Below are 16,068 nucleotides of genomic sequence, written 5' to 3'. Positions count from 1 at the left end.
TTCTCTGGGCAACCTGTGCCAGTGTCTCGCCACCCTCAGAGTGAAAAATTTCTTTCTGACATCTGATCTAAATCTCCCCTCTTCTAGTTTGAAGCCATTACCCCTCGTCCTATCGCTACGTGCCCTTGTAAAAAGTCCCTCTCCAGCTTTTTTGTAGGCCCCTTTAGGTACTGCAAGGGGCTATAAGGTCTCCCTGGAGCCTTCTCTTCTCCAGGCTGAACAACCCCAACTCTCTCAGCCTGTCTTCATAGCAGAGGTGCTCCAGCCCTCTGAACATCTTCATGGCCTCCTCTGGACTCACTCCAACAGGTCCATGTCCTTCTTGTGCTGAGGACTCCAGAGCTGTGTGCAGTACTCCAGGTGGGGTCTCACCGGAGCAGAGTAGAGGGGCAGAATCACCTCCCTCGTAGTCATATGATTTTTTTGTGGGCACATGGAAATGAATAAACCTCTTATTTTGTTGAGGGTAGAATGTGTGGGAACTAGGGTATTTTTCTTTATTTGAGATCACTTTGGAAGGGCTGAAGGAATTAGAGCAAAATCTGACCTATAGTTTGACAGACTTCACAAATTGATGTTGCTGTGCAGGTGGAGGCAGTGGTAGATTTGTGGCTTACTGTGCTCGCTCTATTTTTAGTTTCTGACTGCTTGCAAGTTCCGTTTACAAATGTCACGAAAATGCATTAGGATTATCTGCTTTATTGTAGAGGTAATAAAATGCTGTCCAATTTAGCCAATAAAAAGGCTAAAAGTAGGCTCCCACTGTCATGGCAGCGTAGCTGCTACATGTATACAGTGGCTCCATAGGATTTTTAAGCTGCCTGCTCTGATCTTTCCTCATTATTTGTTTCCCCCCATTGTACTGATTCAATATGGAGATTAGGAATCTCTGGGGTTTTTTTTACATCAGAGGCTCATCTGGGAATAACCGAAAATGTGTATTGAGAAGAAGGAAGGGTTCAGCAAAAACTCCATGATCCATTCCTTCAGCGATGTACATTGCTCCTGGAACACAGCCGTGTTACTGGAGGCATAAGGACCAACTGGTTATTCCTTTGCCCGAGGGTCTGAAGTTCTTGGATGTGAAGAAGTACTTCCCTAATAGTCCTTTCAGCTTCAGTGAGTGAATGGGAGCCAGTCGTTGTCTTTAGAGGTTGTGGTCAGTCTGTGGCAACCTGTATTGGTTGATACCTTGTAAGCCAATATTACAGTTGCTTTCTCTGCCATAGAGCCTAGACTAGTGGATAAACATCCCACTTAAGCTGGGGTGACTTGCTGGTGAGCTTTACGACTGTACTTGTCAGCAGAAGTATTAATGCGCTTAAGTCAGGTGCTTTAATGTTATTTGACTCTGAAAGACAGACAAATGGGTTATTTTTCCCATTAGAAAACCAGTACGTAAATAAGCAATATAAAAATATATCTTTCCAGTGCTTAAATGGATCTTACTACTTTTATTATGACCTTTTACCACTACAAGTTAGTGCTGTAGGGTACCAGTCCTTGAAAAGTCTTTCCGGCAGTCATATTCACTAGCTAACAAAAGGGTTTAAGCAGATTTGTGACACTGTTAGTTAATACTTGTTTTTCATTCCTGTTTTAGATAGCTCAGGCCAAACAGATTGTGTGTTAGTGCTGTGGATATTCACTGTGTTAGAATACATAAAGACAATTCTCACGCCAGACACCTTATGCTTTAAATACACCAAATATGTCCCCTAAAGCATTCTTAGGGTGTGGCTATCTGTATACCCTTCAGCACCCATAGAAATTATATCTTCATTTTTAAGGGAACCATAGAGTTAATTTGCATAAGTCTGGAACAGAGTGGGGAAAAAACCTGGCAATTTAGTAAAACCTGAGGAGCTAATTCCACTACAGAGGCAGGCTAGAAATAGGAGTAGGAGTAAAAGTGTGGCTTTGAACTGCATCATATGAAAGCAGTAACGACAGGAACATTGCAAACTTGTGTGTACCTGTGAATGCCACTGGTTTTTTTGATGCAACTTCTGCAGTTTTTGAAACTGTATGCCTCTAAGGAGGCATACAATGAAAATTTGATAGGTGATATATTATTATGGAGTGAAGTGTTCAAATTTGCAGCAGGATCACTGCAAGCTAGTGTCAGCTTGTCAAGTGTAGCTCTTGCCTGGGAAGTCTGACCAAGATAGATAACCTCTTTTTTCACCTAGGAGATGAAGTGTGGGAAATCGTGATTTAACAATGAGAGGGAGATGTAAACCCATACTAACTGTTTCAGTGCTCTGCAACTCTGAGAAAATGGGAATCTGGAAATGAACTTGATGACTTTTCTTTGTGCTTTGGCCAACTGTAATGATAAAGTCCAAATATTTGTGATATCTTCAATGCTTGTGGCCACAGCTATGCCATAGATCAGTAAAAAAAGGGTTATTTTTTTCCAAGATTTTAATTTCTGTTTATCCAGATAAGTGCCACAGAACTGCAGCTTGCTGTTACTGAAAAGAACAGTCAAACCCTAGCAGCTCTGTTCTGCCAAGCTGTTCTAATGAGTACTGGAATACTGAAAATTAGATACTGTGTTTGTCAGCCTAAGATTGACAAAGTCGTTGATGAGTCTGTTGTGGGTTTTTTTTTGTTGTTCAAGTATTTTTATTTTTACAAAAATCTATTTTTCTTCGTAAGTTAGCTGGTATCTGTTCATATAAGAGTAGTAAAATTAATCCTTATAGGTTTTATTCCAAGCCCTCTTAGTATTAGAATTGGAGTGCTATGCGTTTTATTCAGGGAACAGAGGTTTGGAACAGTCCCGTTCTCACTCAACAGTCTACAAAGCACAGCAAGAACGTTAGAACTGCTCAGTGCTCAACAGCTTGGCATAGCTGTAGTGTTGCTATTAACCTGTGAGATCTGCAGTTCGATGAAGTCCCATCTCCAGGTGGTGGCCTCTTCCGTTGCTGCCTGCTTCTTCCCTGGTATGCCTCTGGGCTGCTGGAAGGTACTTTTCCTTGCACAGTACCTCCTAGAATTGGGAACTTTGAGATGACAGAATTAGGATGCATGAAATAAAATTATAAATTTTTTTCTAGATGTTTGCCCATTTTTAGACTCTTCTTTATTTTCTTAGAGGCAGTATGCAGTCAAAATCAAAGCTGGTCAAAATTTTTCCTGCTAATGCTTTTTCCATTGGAAATGAAAAATGGATGGAATTTGAATTATTTCTTGAGGCTGTGTGAATTAACCTCGGGCTTTTTGTCAAAAAGATGGCAGTCAAGAAGGGTGTATTGGCCTGCATAGTTTCCTGTCAACCAGTTCAGGTGGACTTTGGTGCCTAGCTGGAGCAAGGAGCACTTTGAGACATGTAAAGTTTTCTGAGAGTTTGAAATTGTGTTTTCAACACATTTTTACTCAAAACTGCATCTGAAATGCAGCATGTTTCATAAACAGACTGTTTCTGAATGCTACACTAAGGTCTGCCCCGTTATGGTTTTGGAAGAAAGAAAAGCATCTCTCGAGTGACCTAACCATTTTCTGCAGCATGAGGCCTTGTGGAACTTTTTAAGGGTCGGTCAGGTCATTCTAGTGGGAAATGGGTGAAACTAAGCCCGTGTGTTGAAATTAGTTTTGTAACTCTCAGACAAGAGAAGAAGAAAGGATATTAGAAAGCTTTAAAGTGATTCTAAATAATATTTTCTTTCCTTTAGCTGTCTCCGTAATGAGATACAGTGCATCATCATTTGGATTTGCTGTAAGTAGAGATACAACTTAAATATTCTCTACCTTTTTTTCCATGGGCTTTTTCTGAACATGAAATACTGTATTTTTTCTTACTGTAAGTTCACGGCAAGGTGTGCAAAGTCAATGATGGATTAGAAAAAGATACTGTTGAAGTCATACCTTGGAAAGGATAGTAAAGATAATTTCATTGTACTACTAAGTCTTATATTGGAGTTAATATCAATGCATGACTCATCATTGATAGGTATAATCCACCAGCTGTGGTTTGCTTCTGCAAAACCTTCTGAACTTTTTGTAACCCTTTTTGTATTGAAGTCTACAGTAAAACTCCTATTGACTTTGGGATGACAGCTTTCCTCTCTAGTAGTTGCCTTGACTTTCCTGATTAGCGTCAGACCAAAAAATTTCTAACGACAAGCAAAATGACTCATTTCAAATAATTTGTCTTTTGCTTTCAAATTTGAAGGTTGTATTGAGTCTATAGAAGGTTTGACCTAAGGATGAAAGTTCATACAGTGGGACAAGCCTATTTTTTGGTGTTACCTGACATCATGTCTTCATTAACTGGAAACACAGACATGGCAATTTTGCTGATGATACAGAATAATATGAAATCTGGATACAATGGGATTTTGAAAAAAAGATAATATTTGCTTTGTTTGAAACAAAACCTTCTATTGCAGAAAATTAGTTGCTTTGCAGGAAAAAGGAATACTTGCCACGCATTTTCAAACACTTTCTTTTTAGAGTCTTTACATAAGATTCGTATTAGTATTTTAACTCTTGTGGTACCACAGTGGCAGATTGTGGAGGGTTTTTTTCTTCATTTCTCCACAGGTGATGGATTACAAATAAAAAGTTTTTAATCCTGTGGTTGACTTCCTGAGCTCTGAAGTGTATCGTTGTGCAATAATACATGGCAAAAATGTGAAGATCAATTTAATAAATGTAAATCCTGCGTTCATTACAGTGGTTTATTTGAAGCAGCTTTGTGCCTGTGCAGCAGGATAGTAAATGCATTACTGTTAATGCAGGGCACATTTAATGTCCCACAAAACAATTGACTCTGTATCTCTTTCAGTTTGATGCTACCCTGGATGTTTTGTCATCAGCGATAGTTTTGTGGCGTTACAGCAACGCAGCTGCTGTGCATTCTGCACACAGGGAGTATATGTAAGTACACTTAATTACTTCTGGCTTTGGTAGAGGCCTGCAGAGCTTTTGCTGTCAAGCTGTGATGCTACAGATTCCAGAGCTTTGACAAAAAACATTTTGTCATGTCAGCAAGTATTCTTTCCTTCTGCCAACTTACTGTTTGGTCCCAAACATGCAGCCTTTCTTTAAGCAAACCTCCCTGTGATTGTGATTTTCAGTTTCTTTTTAGCCAAGATAGTGCTTGTTAGGTCTTTGCGATTTTTTATTTTTTTCCCCCTCCAGCATCTGTATCAAATGAAATGTATTTGCAAACTGTAATGGATTTTTAAATCTTCTATTTTGCATCTTACTCCATTATTGTTCCTAGAGTATGTTTTTAAAATTAATGCTTGTATTATGTTTGTGCTTCCCTTAACAAGATTGGAATATGAACCCCTTCTCTTTGAATGTAAATCGCTTCAACTGCTAGTGATAATATTAGAAGTTGAGATTACAGAGCATCTGATAAGATTGAGCCTGTATTAGTGATATGATAGCAGGGCGACACAGTTTATTATAACAGCTGTACAAAGAGAGAGACAGACACACCCTTTTTATTACAGAACTGTTGCCGTTTTGGTAAGTAAGAGTATATCAATACTTGCCTGTCGTCTTTATGGAAAAAAGTATACGCTTGCAGTAAGCATATTTAATGCTTGTTATATAGATCGTATGGGGAAAAAAAGTCTTTAATTTGCATTGCAGTATTGATCACAGTGGAAATTACATTCTGCATGTGGTAGCTGAGAAGATCAGGTGGAGATGGGCTCAAGAATTGTGCCAGCTAGTGCATAAAGAAGACTTTAACCTCCTACTAAAGCTTTGGATACCTCTAGATGGAGCATTGCAGCACGTTTATCTTCTTTGGTTTTGTTCCGTGCTGCCATTTCTAGCAGTATCCCATCTGGCTTGTTCGAAGATATTTCAACTATCCCTTGGAAGGCATTACAATTTTACAATAAAGGGGGATAAGGTGGTTTTTGTTCTGAAACACCCCTAATGAAGTCCCTCCTACAAGAAGGGAAGCCTGATGAAACTGAGCTTTTACGTAACTGGTAGGATCAAGAAAAAAAAAAGCCACACAGAGGGGACTATAACTTGTCTTCATAATCCTTTCCTAAAAACTAAGAAAACAAGAAGCAGTATTTTTACATACATTAACTCAGGCTCATGCAACAGCTTGCCAGCGCTGTGAGTTCCTTTCTGGCAGGGCTCCATATTTAACAGTTTGGAATAAAAGGCCATAGAAGATTGATGTGGCATTGATTCATAAAAATAAATCCAGAAATATGTGATTAAAATTAGTCTTTCTGCACAAATTTGGAGATCTTAACAGACATTTCCTGAGTATCTTGCTTTTGTGGGCGTCCACAGAGATTCCTGTCAACATTCAATTAACATATTTTTGAAATCTCCTTCTGTTGAGCTTTTTCAAGTGAACCTTGTAAAGTACTTTATAGAGAAAATAAATCCCAGTACAAAAGAAGAATCAACATATCCCTATGGCTAAACCAGTGAAATGAACAAGCAAAGTAGCAAACATGTTTTCCTGCTTTTTATGCCCATTTTTAATTTGCTTTCATATAATCCCTCTGCTTTACATAAGGCTAAATTAAGTCAACGAATTACTTGTCGTGCCCTCTAGTTGAAGACAGCTAAGGTTACATGATGAGATCAGTACTGAGTGAAAGAATGTTGCCATATGCTGGGAATATGAATCACTGGATAGGCAGTCTGGTTTTCTAGAATTGATGTGAGAATCAACATAGTACCGACAAGCAAAGAGATGGTTGTGTCTCTTAAGGCAACTCTTACTGTGTCAGATTTTTGAGGGAGGCACATTTCTAATTTCATGTTGTGTTTAATCAATCTCTTGCTTGAAAGACTGTAATTATTTTTCCTCTATGCCGGGAAAGTGTTGCATGACTCCTCCTGGCTGCTTGCTTATCTTGTAAATAATCTTTGTATCGTATGTGCCTTGAACTACACCTGGTCTTCCACAGTCCTTGTTTGCTGTGTGCCAGTGCCTCACTGGGGAAGCCTGCCCTCCGGCTCCTGGGCAGTTGGGTGCAAATTCACGTAGGTGCTTAGGTCATGCTCTGCGTTATTCCTGTTTCCATGCGCCTAGTCGTATTCTGCCTTAGTGCAGGAGGCCGTGCAAAACCCTGGGTTTCTGCAGAAGCATTACTACTGTTTACCAGAGTAAGGTGTGTCAGAGTGATTTCTTCAGTTTAGTTCTTTATTTACAGGTCTGTCTTTTATTGATTGAAATATTACGTTTGTCTGTGTTTCCTATCATATCTGAAAATAACGTGAAAAAGTGGAATTGCCAATTAATTATGTATTGCAAATTTATACAACTTCCTGTTTCATAAACTTGTCAGCAAGAAACTGATCCAAAATCTGTTGAAATCAGTGGAAAGCCTCTCATGGAAGGGCAATGTTAGATCCAACCCTGAATGTTGGATGTCACTGAGAGAGAATGTAAAGATAGAACGGAAAACAAAACCCCAGAAAAAGACACAGAGAATACAGCCTGACTCATGATGTGCTATGAATTAAATACTTAGAATAAAATGCTAAGATGTAAAAGAACTGCATAATCTTAAGATGCAGCCATATGGAAGTTAGAGATGCAACGTTTCATGGGCTGGTACTCAGAATGAACAGTACAAAACTGCCTGCTGTGCCAAGTTCTGCTAAGCTGAACCAGTGCATTTCCATTTGACTTCAGGGGAACTATAGTGCTGAAACTATCATGAAAATTTGTCTTGCTGTGTTTAACTCAGTTTAATGGGTTTCAGTTTTACTAGATTGATTTCTCTCATTTTCTGGGGCAAGATGAGAAGGTGCTTTTTCAGTGTATGCATGCCGAAAGTTATACAATGTGCATCTTTGTTGATTCTCATGGTGGTTCACATACAGTAATTGCAAAATATATTTTAACCTACCTTTGCAATTTGCCCTCCTTGAAAATTCTTTGATATTGATGGCCTGAGAAGCTAAAGCTGGCAGGCTTTTCAAGTCTATCAATGAGAATTTTTCTTAAGTCATTGTGAAAAGATATATCTGGTGATGTTCAAAGTATGCCTTAAATAGCGATGAAATTATGATGAAATAAAATTTTATGCTTTATGTTTAAATATACCAAGTGGCTTTGAAAATATAATGAATATTTACCAAGATCAGGTATAAACCACTGTTAAGATTGCAGGCCATATGAGACACTGCTTGATTCTTCCTAGCTGGCTCATTAATGAAAGAGTGTGTAGGAGTGGGATGAATATTTGATGTGTTTGTTACTGGTACTTTTTTGATAGTTTTGCACTTCACCATCGTCCTGTTTTGGCAGGGTAAAAACAGAGGGTAAAAACAGGCTACTACTTTTTATGAGTTTTAGAAGAGTGTCTGAAAGAATTGTGGGTCTTGAGGAGATGCAAAAATTGCGAAGGACCACAGAGATTTGGGAAGAGAGTCAGAGTACATCATTCACGAGTCCTTGATTTGCTCAGTGTGATCTGCTGGGTTGCAAGTTAACATGCAGGCAACTTAAGAGGTGCTGAACAAATCATCAACAAAGCAATGATCAAGAAATCCAAGAAAGGAAAGAGTGCTGAAGTAACTTGAGAAATAATTTTGAATCTCAGAAAAAGATGAAAATTTACGACAAAAATAAAATTCTTATGATTGCCTGTTTTTCTTTATAAGAGGAGAAACTAAGAGGAAGGAATGTACTCTGATGTAGCTGATAAACCAGAAACTGTGAAAGTATAGTAGACCCCACTACCTGTGCACTTTGGGCTAGGTACAGCTTATTACTTCATGGTAAGAGTTTTGTGCAGTGCTCTGCCGTAGGACAGCTGGGGTTGGCAGGCACCTCTGGAGCTCATTGGTCCAACTCCCTGCTCAAAGCAGGGTCAGTTAGAGCAGGTTGTCCGGGTAAAGGTCTGAACCCAATCTTCTCTTTTGTGATTTGAACATTGAATGATCACTCAGCCATTCAAGATGCGCAAAGAAATATGAATGGTCCCCCTTCCTGCTCTCCATAATCAGTGTACAAATATTCTTGAATATTATCATAGAATCATAGAATGGTTTGGGTTGGAAGGGACCTTAAAGATCATCTAATTCTAAGCCCCCTGCCTGGGGCAGAGACACCTCCCACGAGACCAGGTTGCTCAAAGCCCCATCCAGCCTGGCCTTCAACACCTCCAGGGATGGGGCAGCCACAGCTTCTCTGGGCAACCTGTTCCGGTGCCTCACCACCCTCACAGTAAAGAATTTCTTCCTACTCTTCTACCTTTTAGTAAATCTTTAGCAACATAATAGCTTATTGGGCTGCTGAAGCAAATTTAAATTCTGTTGAAGGAAGAAATTTATTGAAATTGATGTGGCAACAGTGGTCTTTCATGTGCATAAATAAACCAAGTAAATAGCAGTAGGACTAATTTCTTAATAGAAGACTGAAGCATTAGGGACCTGGAAAAAGGTCTCATGAGAGGCTGAACAAGTAACTAGCTTTACAGCCAAAGGGCAGCTCTTTGATCTGTTAAATTCAGGAATGAAGGACATGGGTTGCAGTGCTGGAACTGTGTGTGAGAAGAAAGTGAGAAATACCACTAAAAAATGAAAGATTAAGAAAACAGAATAAAAAACTTCAGACACACAGCCCTGTGAAAAAAGCTGTAAAAGATGTAGCTTTTTATGTATAGCTGGTTGGAAAGATCTCAAAACCGTGAACAAAGGAAACATCTCTTGTTTGATTCCTTCTGCTCAGGAAAGCAGGACTTTGCTCATGGTAAGTTTAAATAGAGTTAGTTGGCAGCAGCTCAGGTCAAATGGAGTAAATGGAGTAGTGCTACTTCTTAGGCTATAAAGCAATATCCTTATTGTTATGTTACAGAGCGACAATCTTGCATTTCTGTACAATGCGGTGCAGGACCGAGTATCTGCTTATGCCCGTAGAATCCATTGCTAGAAGTTGTTTTTATTTTTGTCTAATGGGTTTTGTTTGAGCTTGTATGTTCAGTATTGCAAAAACTAACTTTGTGCAGCATATTTTACGAGTGATTCTTGACAGTTGCAGCTGGTGTTTATTATATATTATTTTGTTGGTGGTATCAAGTTAAATTCTGTGTTTCCCAAGAACCAGCCTGTCAACATCTTTCTTAACCCCGTGCCAGAGTAAAAAGGAAACCTTACTCATAATGAGCGTGCTGGATAAAGCCACGAGCAGAAAGCTCACATTTCTTTCACTGTTGGGTCGGTGGGGTTTTTTTGATTGCATATGTCAGACTCCAGCTATTCTTTCCCTTATTACTGTAATAAGAAAATTAAATTGTATCATGGGCAAATAATTGCCAATGAACTCATGGCGCTCTGTGTTGCCATGACATGGTACATAATGAATGCAGATATGGATGGTTTTTTTTTTTTTCTTATATTGCTGAAGCCAAAATATTGGCAGTAATATTAAAATAACAAGAATTATCTTGTGGCAGATGAGGGTGCAGATATCTGTCAGACCTCCACCTGCTGCTGAAAAAGCTTTTTGCCAGGAGAAGACAGTCATTTCTGTCCTTGGTGGGGCAATGTAAGATTCTGGAGTGCTCTTTCCTCGTGGGTAAGATGACACTTTACCTGGAACAGTAGGTGGCTTCAGTTGTCTTTGTTCCTTTATTTATTTTGCATCTCTTTTCTCACCTTGTGCTAGGTTTAGAAACAATACATCAAGAATTGGGAAGGTCTTGCAGGCTTTGCAGCTTTGCAATTAGACATTGTCTGAAAACTTTGGTATGTGTCAGTAACTTAACTTTCACCTCCGTACGTTATACCTCAGCCGCGGCAGCTGGAGTTGATGCTGTCATAGTGCTGAACCCACTGGCCAAGTGAAAAGCGCCTGCCCTGAGGATTTGATTCTTAATAGATTCTTAAATTATGGGGAGAATCATAGAATGGACCGGTATTCTCATCTATTTTGACATCCAGAAAAGCACAACTGTAAGAGCTTAACCCAAGAATTTCTAGCTTAGTTTGAGCTAAAAGCAATCTCTAAGTAAGATACTTGACTGCTTCTTAGGGACAGATAAATAAGAAGCCTGACTGATGATGAGCATGCTGGATGCAACAATTAGAAAATTTCTTACATTCTTCACTACCCTACACCTATATTTAATTATTCTCACTGGTAAAGATGCACATCTTATTTCCAATCTGTGTGTGTGTGTATACATATTTACACACATGTGTACATATATCTTCAGTTTATAAATGCTCAGCATTGTTGTGCTTTTTTCTGTCTGATGAAGGAAGAACCTGGTGATTCTCTGGGGTTTTCAGTTGTCAGAGAACTCTAGGAATCCACTATGTGAATATCCATATATCTGGCTTATCTGTTAGGTAGGGATATGTAACGAAGAGAGAAAGGAAGGAAATAAGGATATTCTGACCCTTTCCGAGGACTTTTTGTACTAGGGGTGAAATTTATGTCTATGTAACAGTATGACATCGGTGTTAGGCTATTGGAAAACATTTTATGAAGCATATTAATAATATCAACAATTTTTTTAGAATGCCCAATGACTACAAAATTACCAGTCGCTTTCCTGGGCTGTTTGATAGCCTCCTGGGTGCATACTCTCTGTCAGTCATCTTTTCACAGAATATGCCTTGCGTTTGGTTTTTGGTTGTAAGTAACTTCTTCAGGTAAATGGGACAGTGCAGCAAGTAGGCATGTTAGTGTTTTAAATAATGCTGTGAATCTATAGATGTTTATCAAGCAGAAGCATACAGCTTTGAACACTTTTGCCTATATAACCTCGCATCTTCTTAGGCATGTGACCTTTGGAGCAGCCTAGTGAAATGATTGGAAACCCTTACCAGTTGCTTAGCTACCTTCTCTCTGGAATTTAGACTTAAGTAAACAGTAATAATAAAATCATCTGTATAAGTCTGTGTATGGTAAGTAGATACCCACTCTGAATTGAATATACCCGAAGGAACTGCCCTTTGCTGTGGTGTTCTCTTTGTCAGCATGAGTATCTTATGGACAAATGCTCCTTTGACACCTTGTCCCCCTGCTCTTTACTTTCTGGTGCAATTAATTTCTGGAAGATGGGGGAAATGGGATGTGTGTGTGGTATCCTTCTTCAGTTGCTAGGGGAAAGTGCTGTGTGGCTTCATGAAATGATACCTTACTGCTTCGCACTACGTTATCTCTCTTAGTTGCAAATCTACTTTTGCTCTATAGTCTCTTGTCCAGTTGCTTATGGCCTAGTCCAGAGCACTCCGGAGGCTTTCATCCCACCAGTGATTTTTGCTTTGAGGGTAATCGTTGGAGTTGCCCTTTATTACTTTGTGACTGCCCTGTGCCAATTCTGTAAAGAGCCATCACCATTGCCGCCTCCTGTAGAGCCATGTCTGCTGGCGAAGGAAGTGAGTGTGTCTCTCTGGCTGCTGGGGAAACGTGGGGAGTTCGTGTAAAGAGTTCTTTCTTACTGAGAAAATGTGATGACAGGTAAGACCCTAAGGTGGAGGGAGCCTCTCGTTCCAAACTGACCAAACCCCCTTTTTGTCCCTTGCTTGTGTTCAGATGACACCACTTGAGAATATGTACCCCAGGGTCTGGGATGGGGAGCCTCACTAAAGTTATACTGTGTATATTTGTATTACATTTACGCATGGAATATGGGGACTGTGACGTATCCTACTCTTGCACCTAAAGCTTAAAAGAATTAGAAACTACTTTTTATGGGAGGAAATGGCTGTCATACTGCCAGGTTAGGTCTGGCTCTTCTTTCTTTTACTCTGATTCAAATAAGAGTGCATACTGATCTATATGGTTGCAGAGTATATTCACTCTTGGTTCATAGAATTAAAAACCCCTAATTTTCAGTATTAGTACTGTATTTAAATTTTCGTGTGCAGATTGGCTCTCCTGTACTGGTTAGCCCAACTAAATGAGCACTGTCTGTTTAGGTAGTGTTGAATGAAAATAATCCTCTCAATTCAGACCCAACATATCAGTCACATTGAAAAAACCGTGGATAATTTTATCTATGCCATACATACGAAAGAGACTTGAAGCACAGATGGCAAAATCCACACCTACCCACAGTTCAGGGCAAACCTCTGTGGCTGGAGGAAAAACTCCTTTGTGATGAGTGAATGGAATAGCTAAGTGATCTGGAAAAATGTCAAATGCATGGATGTAGCCTACAAACTGCAAATAGCTAAGAACCTACCTCTTGTTTAGTTCTCGGCTGCCATGGGTTGGTCCTCACATGGCACATGCACATCTCTCCTACGCAGTGAGGCACAGTGCAGAGTTTGCAAAACTTGGATATCTGCTTTATAGGAGGAGAAATATAGTTTCTTTTTAACCACACTGAAAAATTCTACACCATACTTTCTTCTGAAATATTTAGCCAAAATACTATATGCAGGTACAGCGCTAGATACAAGTTTTAGAGGTGCTTCATTAGGCTGACTTATTAAAATGCGTTATTTCTCCATAAATCCACTATCCCATATTCAGGCAAAAGTGAATCAATCATAAACTTTGCTCTTATCCAGGCAGAAATGCGTGTATGCATACATTTATGCACGCACACACACCAAATCCTCACACGTAGAATTTATATTAAATATGAAATAGCGAATGTATATATTTATACATTCTAAAATCTGTTTCTAAAAGTGTGGCATCTGTAGAGTTGGCAATGATTTTACTGGAGCTAGATCCAAAATCTATTTAATTTGTGAAAGCCTTTCCTTTTACTTCACGGCTAGTTGATTAGGCAGTATTTGTGTATATTGCCTAGTATTTACACACACACACACACATATATAGATATATATAAAATCAGGGATATGATGGTGCTCTGTACTGGAATTTGATGAGTGCCATAAAAAGGAGTATTATGGAAATTCTCCACAGGCTTTAATTTCCAGCCTCGGGAATGACAGAATCTCTGATTCTACAAGGCCAGGAGCGGTGACCAGCTCTTCACAAGCCGGGAGGGTGGTTGTAAGGCAGGTCTTCCATAAGTGCAACTGTACAGTCTGTGCAGACCAGGAACTACAAAATAGGTCGTAAGAGTTTTCAAAATCTGAGTTGTAGAAGTGCCTGTTAGCTTTTATTGGCAGATATTTAATACCTGGAGAATCAAATTATTTATGGGACTGTTGCCTCAGTTCAGTTGCGTGATTTTAAAGGATGTAAGTACCCTGTTCTGCGGTGACTAGTTGAACTCCTGAGGATAATAAAAGTTTTAGAAGGCCTATAACATTTTCAACATGAAATGGATCCCTAGCATAGTTAATCTGAGTCTCAGATATAAACAGCATTTCCCCTCCATGTTCTTTAAGAAGAGGTTAGACTGTGTGATAATGCAGTTTATTTTTTAATATAATAATTGAGAAATTGGTTTTCAGTGATAATTTGGATTATTACTTGAATTCTCTTTATTTTGTAATCTGGTTTGGGTTTTTTTTAATGGTGAGAAAAAGGAGTAGCTGTAACGATTCTGATCTGAATTCTGGCAGTTGGAGGTGGATTATGGAACATGTGTGATGAGAAGTGTGCCCACTTTGTTCCTTTTAAAGTGCATCTTAAAGTGACTCTATTCCCTCTTCACCCAGCAACAGGCAGGTGTGAATACCCTGGAAAGCTGCGATTGTGTACAGTTTGGTGTCCAAGCCGTCCTCAGTAACTAAACCTGATAATAGATAAGCTACACCACAAACATGGACAAGCAATATAACTGTCTAATTGGACACAAAGAAGTTTAAGATTAGCAGAGAGCATGACAAAGATGCAGGAATCTTGAGACTGAGGCCGATATTGCATCTTTTGCCTGTGCATTAGAGTAACGCGCCACAGTGACTAGTAATTGTTCTTTTTAGAGTAACCCTTTAATGGGTTTAAGAGGCAGATTTTACAGTCTTTACACTTCTGGATGTCACTCTAGTGAAAAACGTGGCTAGAATTATCGCAGCAATATTGCAGAATGGGTAGCAAGGAGCAAATGCTAGTGAAGAGCTGCATTGTAATTTTAATGCCTCTTTTTAAAATAATGGGCAGCGGAGCTGTGCTTCTGGCACAGTTGTGCAGTAGACTGAACAGGCCCTGTCCTGCCATGGAGATGCGGTACCCAGCCATAGAGGTCTCGCTGTCACCTGCCCCTGCAGTGTCGGGGGTGTGTGCCGCGGTGGCTATTGCTACTCCTGACATAGCAAAACCTCTTGGGCAGTTGCCTTGTGTGTTGTGCCATATGACTTCCCCTGAATGATTCCATACATGATATTCCCTCTGTCACCCACTAATACTAAAATCCTTTCAAATCATAGGGAAACAGGAATTAGCACATTTATAGTTTTTACTAAATTAATTACTTCTATCATTTAATTTTTTTCTTACTTAAACTCCAGAGGTTTCATTAGTGGGTTTATTCAGAGATTCAATCCTGCATCCATGATAAAATTGATTTGCTCAGCTTTGCTGAAAAAGCTCATGTTACTCGTGGGCTTAGAGCTCATCTTGCTCTTATCGCCCTGCAACTCATTTTAAGTTCCAGTTCCTTGCGAAGTAATAGTTTCAACACTACCTCTTCACTCCAGTGGTGAAAACAGCCTGTAGAGATTTTAACGTTTCTTTTTCTGTGGGCTATTAGGAGCCATCAGTGCTGAAAGATCTTGACAGAGCCTGCAGAGGTAAAGATTTTGTGAATAAAAATTCATAGGATCATAGGATAATTCAAGTTGGAAGGGACCTCAGGAGGTCTCTAGCCCAGGCTCTTGCTCAAAGCAGAGTCAGCTGTGAGATCAGAATAGGTTACCCAGAACTTTATCCAGTCATGTCTTGAAACGTTCTAAGGATGGAGACTCTGCAACCTCTCTGGGCAAACTGTTCCACTGTTCCCATGATGGAAAACTTATTTCTCTTAAAAAAATATATCACGGTAACATTCTTAACAGTCAAGAGAATACAGAATTAAAATAAACTAGACCTTCCAGCTCTTGGAAGGTAACACAATTATATGTAGGAATTAGGAGTGTTATCTTTTATTTATAAGTATTGTAGCTGGCAGAGGCTTAGATGAGGAACTGAAGCTTGTTTTGATGGCAGCTTTGCAAATGTGAGAACATGGTTTCTAC

The 16,068-nt window shown here is 39.4% G+C and overlaps 1 protein-coding gene across 2 annotated transcripts in view; it reads left to right on the top strand.

Moving 5' to 3' along the window:
* The window catches only part of TMEM163 (transmembrane protein 163), a 100,999-nt gene that overhangs the window by 57,760 nt on the left and 27,171 nt on the right, over nt 1-16,068 (top strand). For both annotated transcript variants that reach the window (XM_074595025.1, XM_074595026.1), the window contains 2 exons: nt 3,684-3,727; nt 4,799-4,890. In XM_074595025.1, the coding sequence (XP_074451126.1) occupies nt 3,684-3,727; nt 4,799-4,890 (136 nt within the window). The remainder of the gene's footprint in view (nt 1-3,683; nt 3,728-4,798; nt 4,891-16,068) is intronic.

This window comes from Larus michahellis, chromosome 7 (genome assembly GCF_964199755.1).
Source record: "Larus michahellis chromosome 7, bLarMic1.1, whole genome shotgun sequence".
Lineage (NCBI taxonomy): Eukaryota > Metazoa > Chordata > Aves > Charadriiformes > Laridae > Larus > Larus michahellis.
This window is presented reverse-complemented; position numbering and strand designations above follow the sequence as displayed.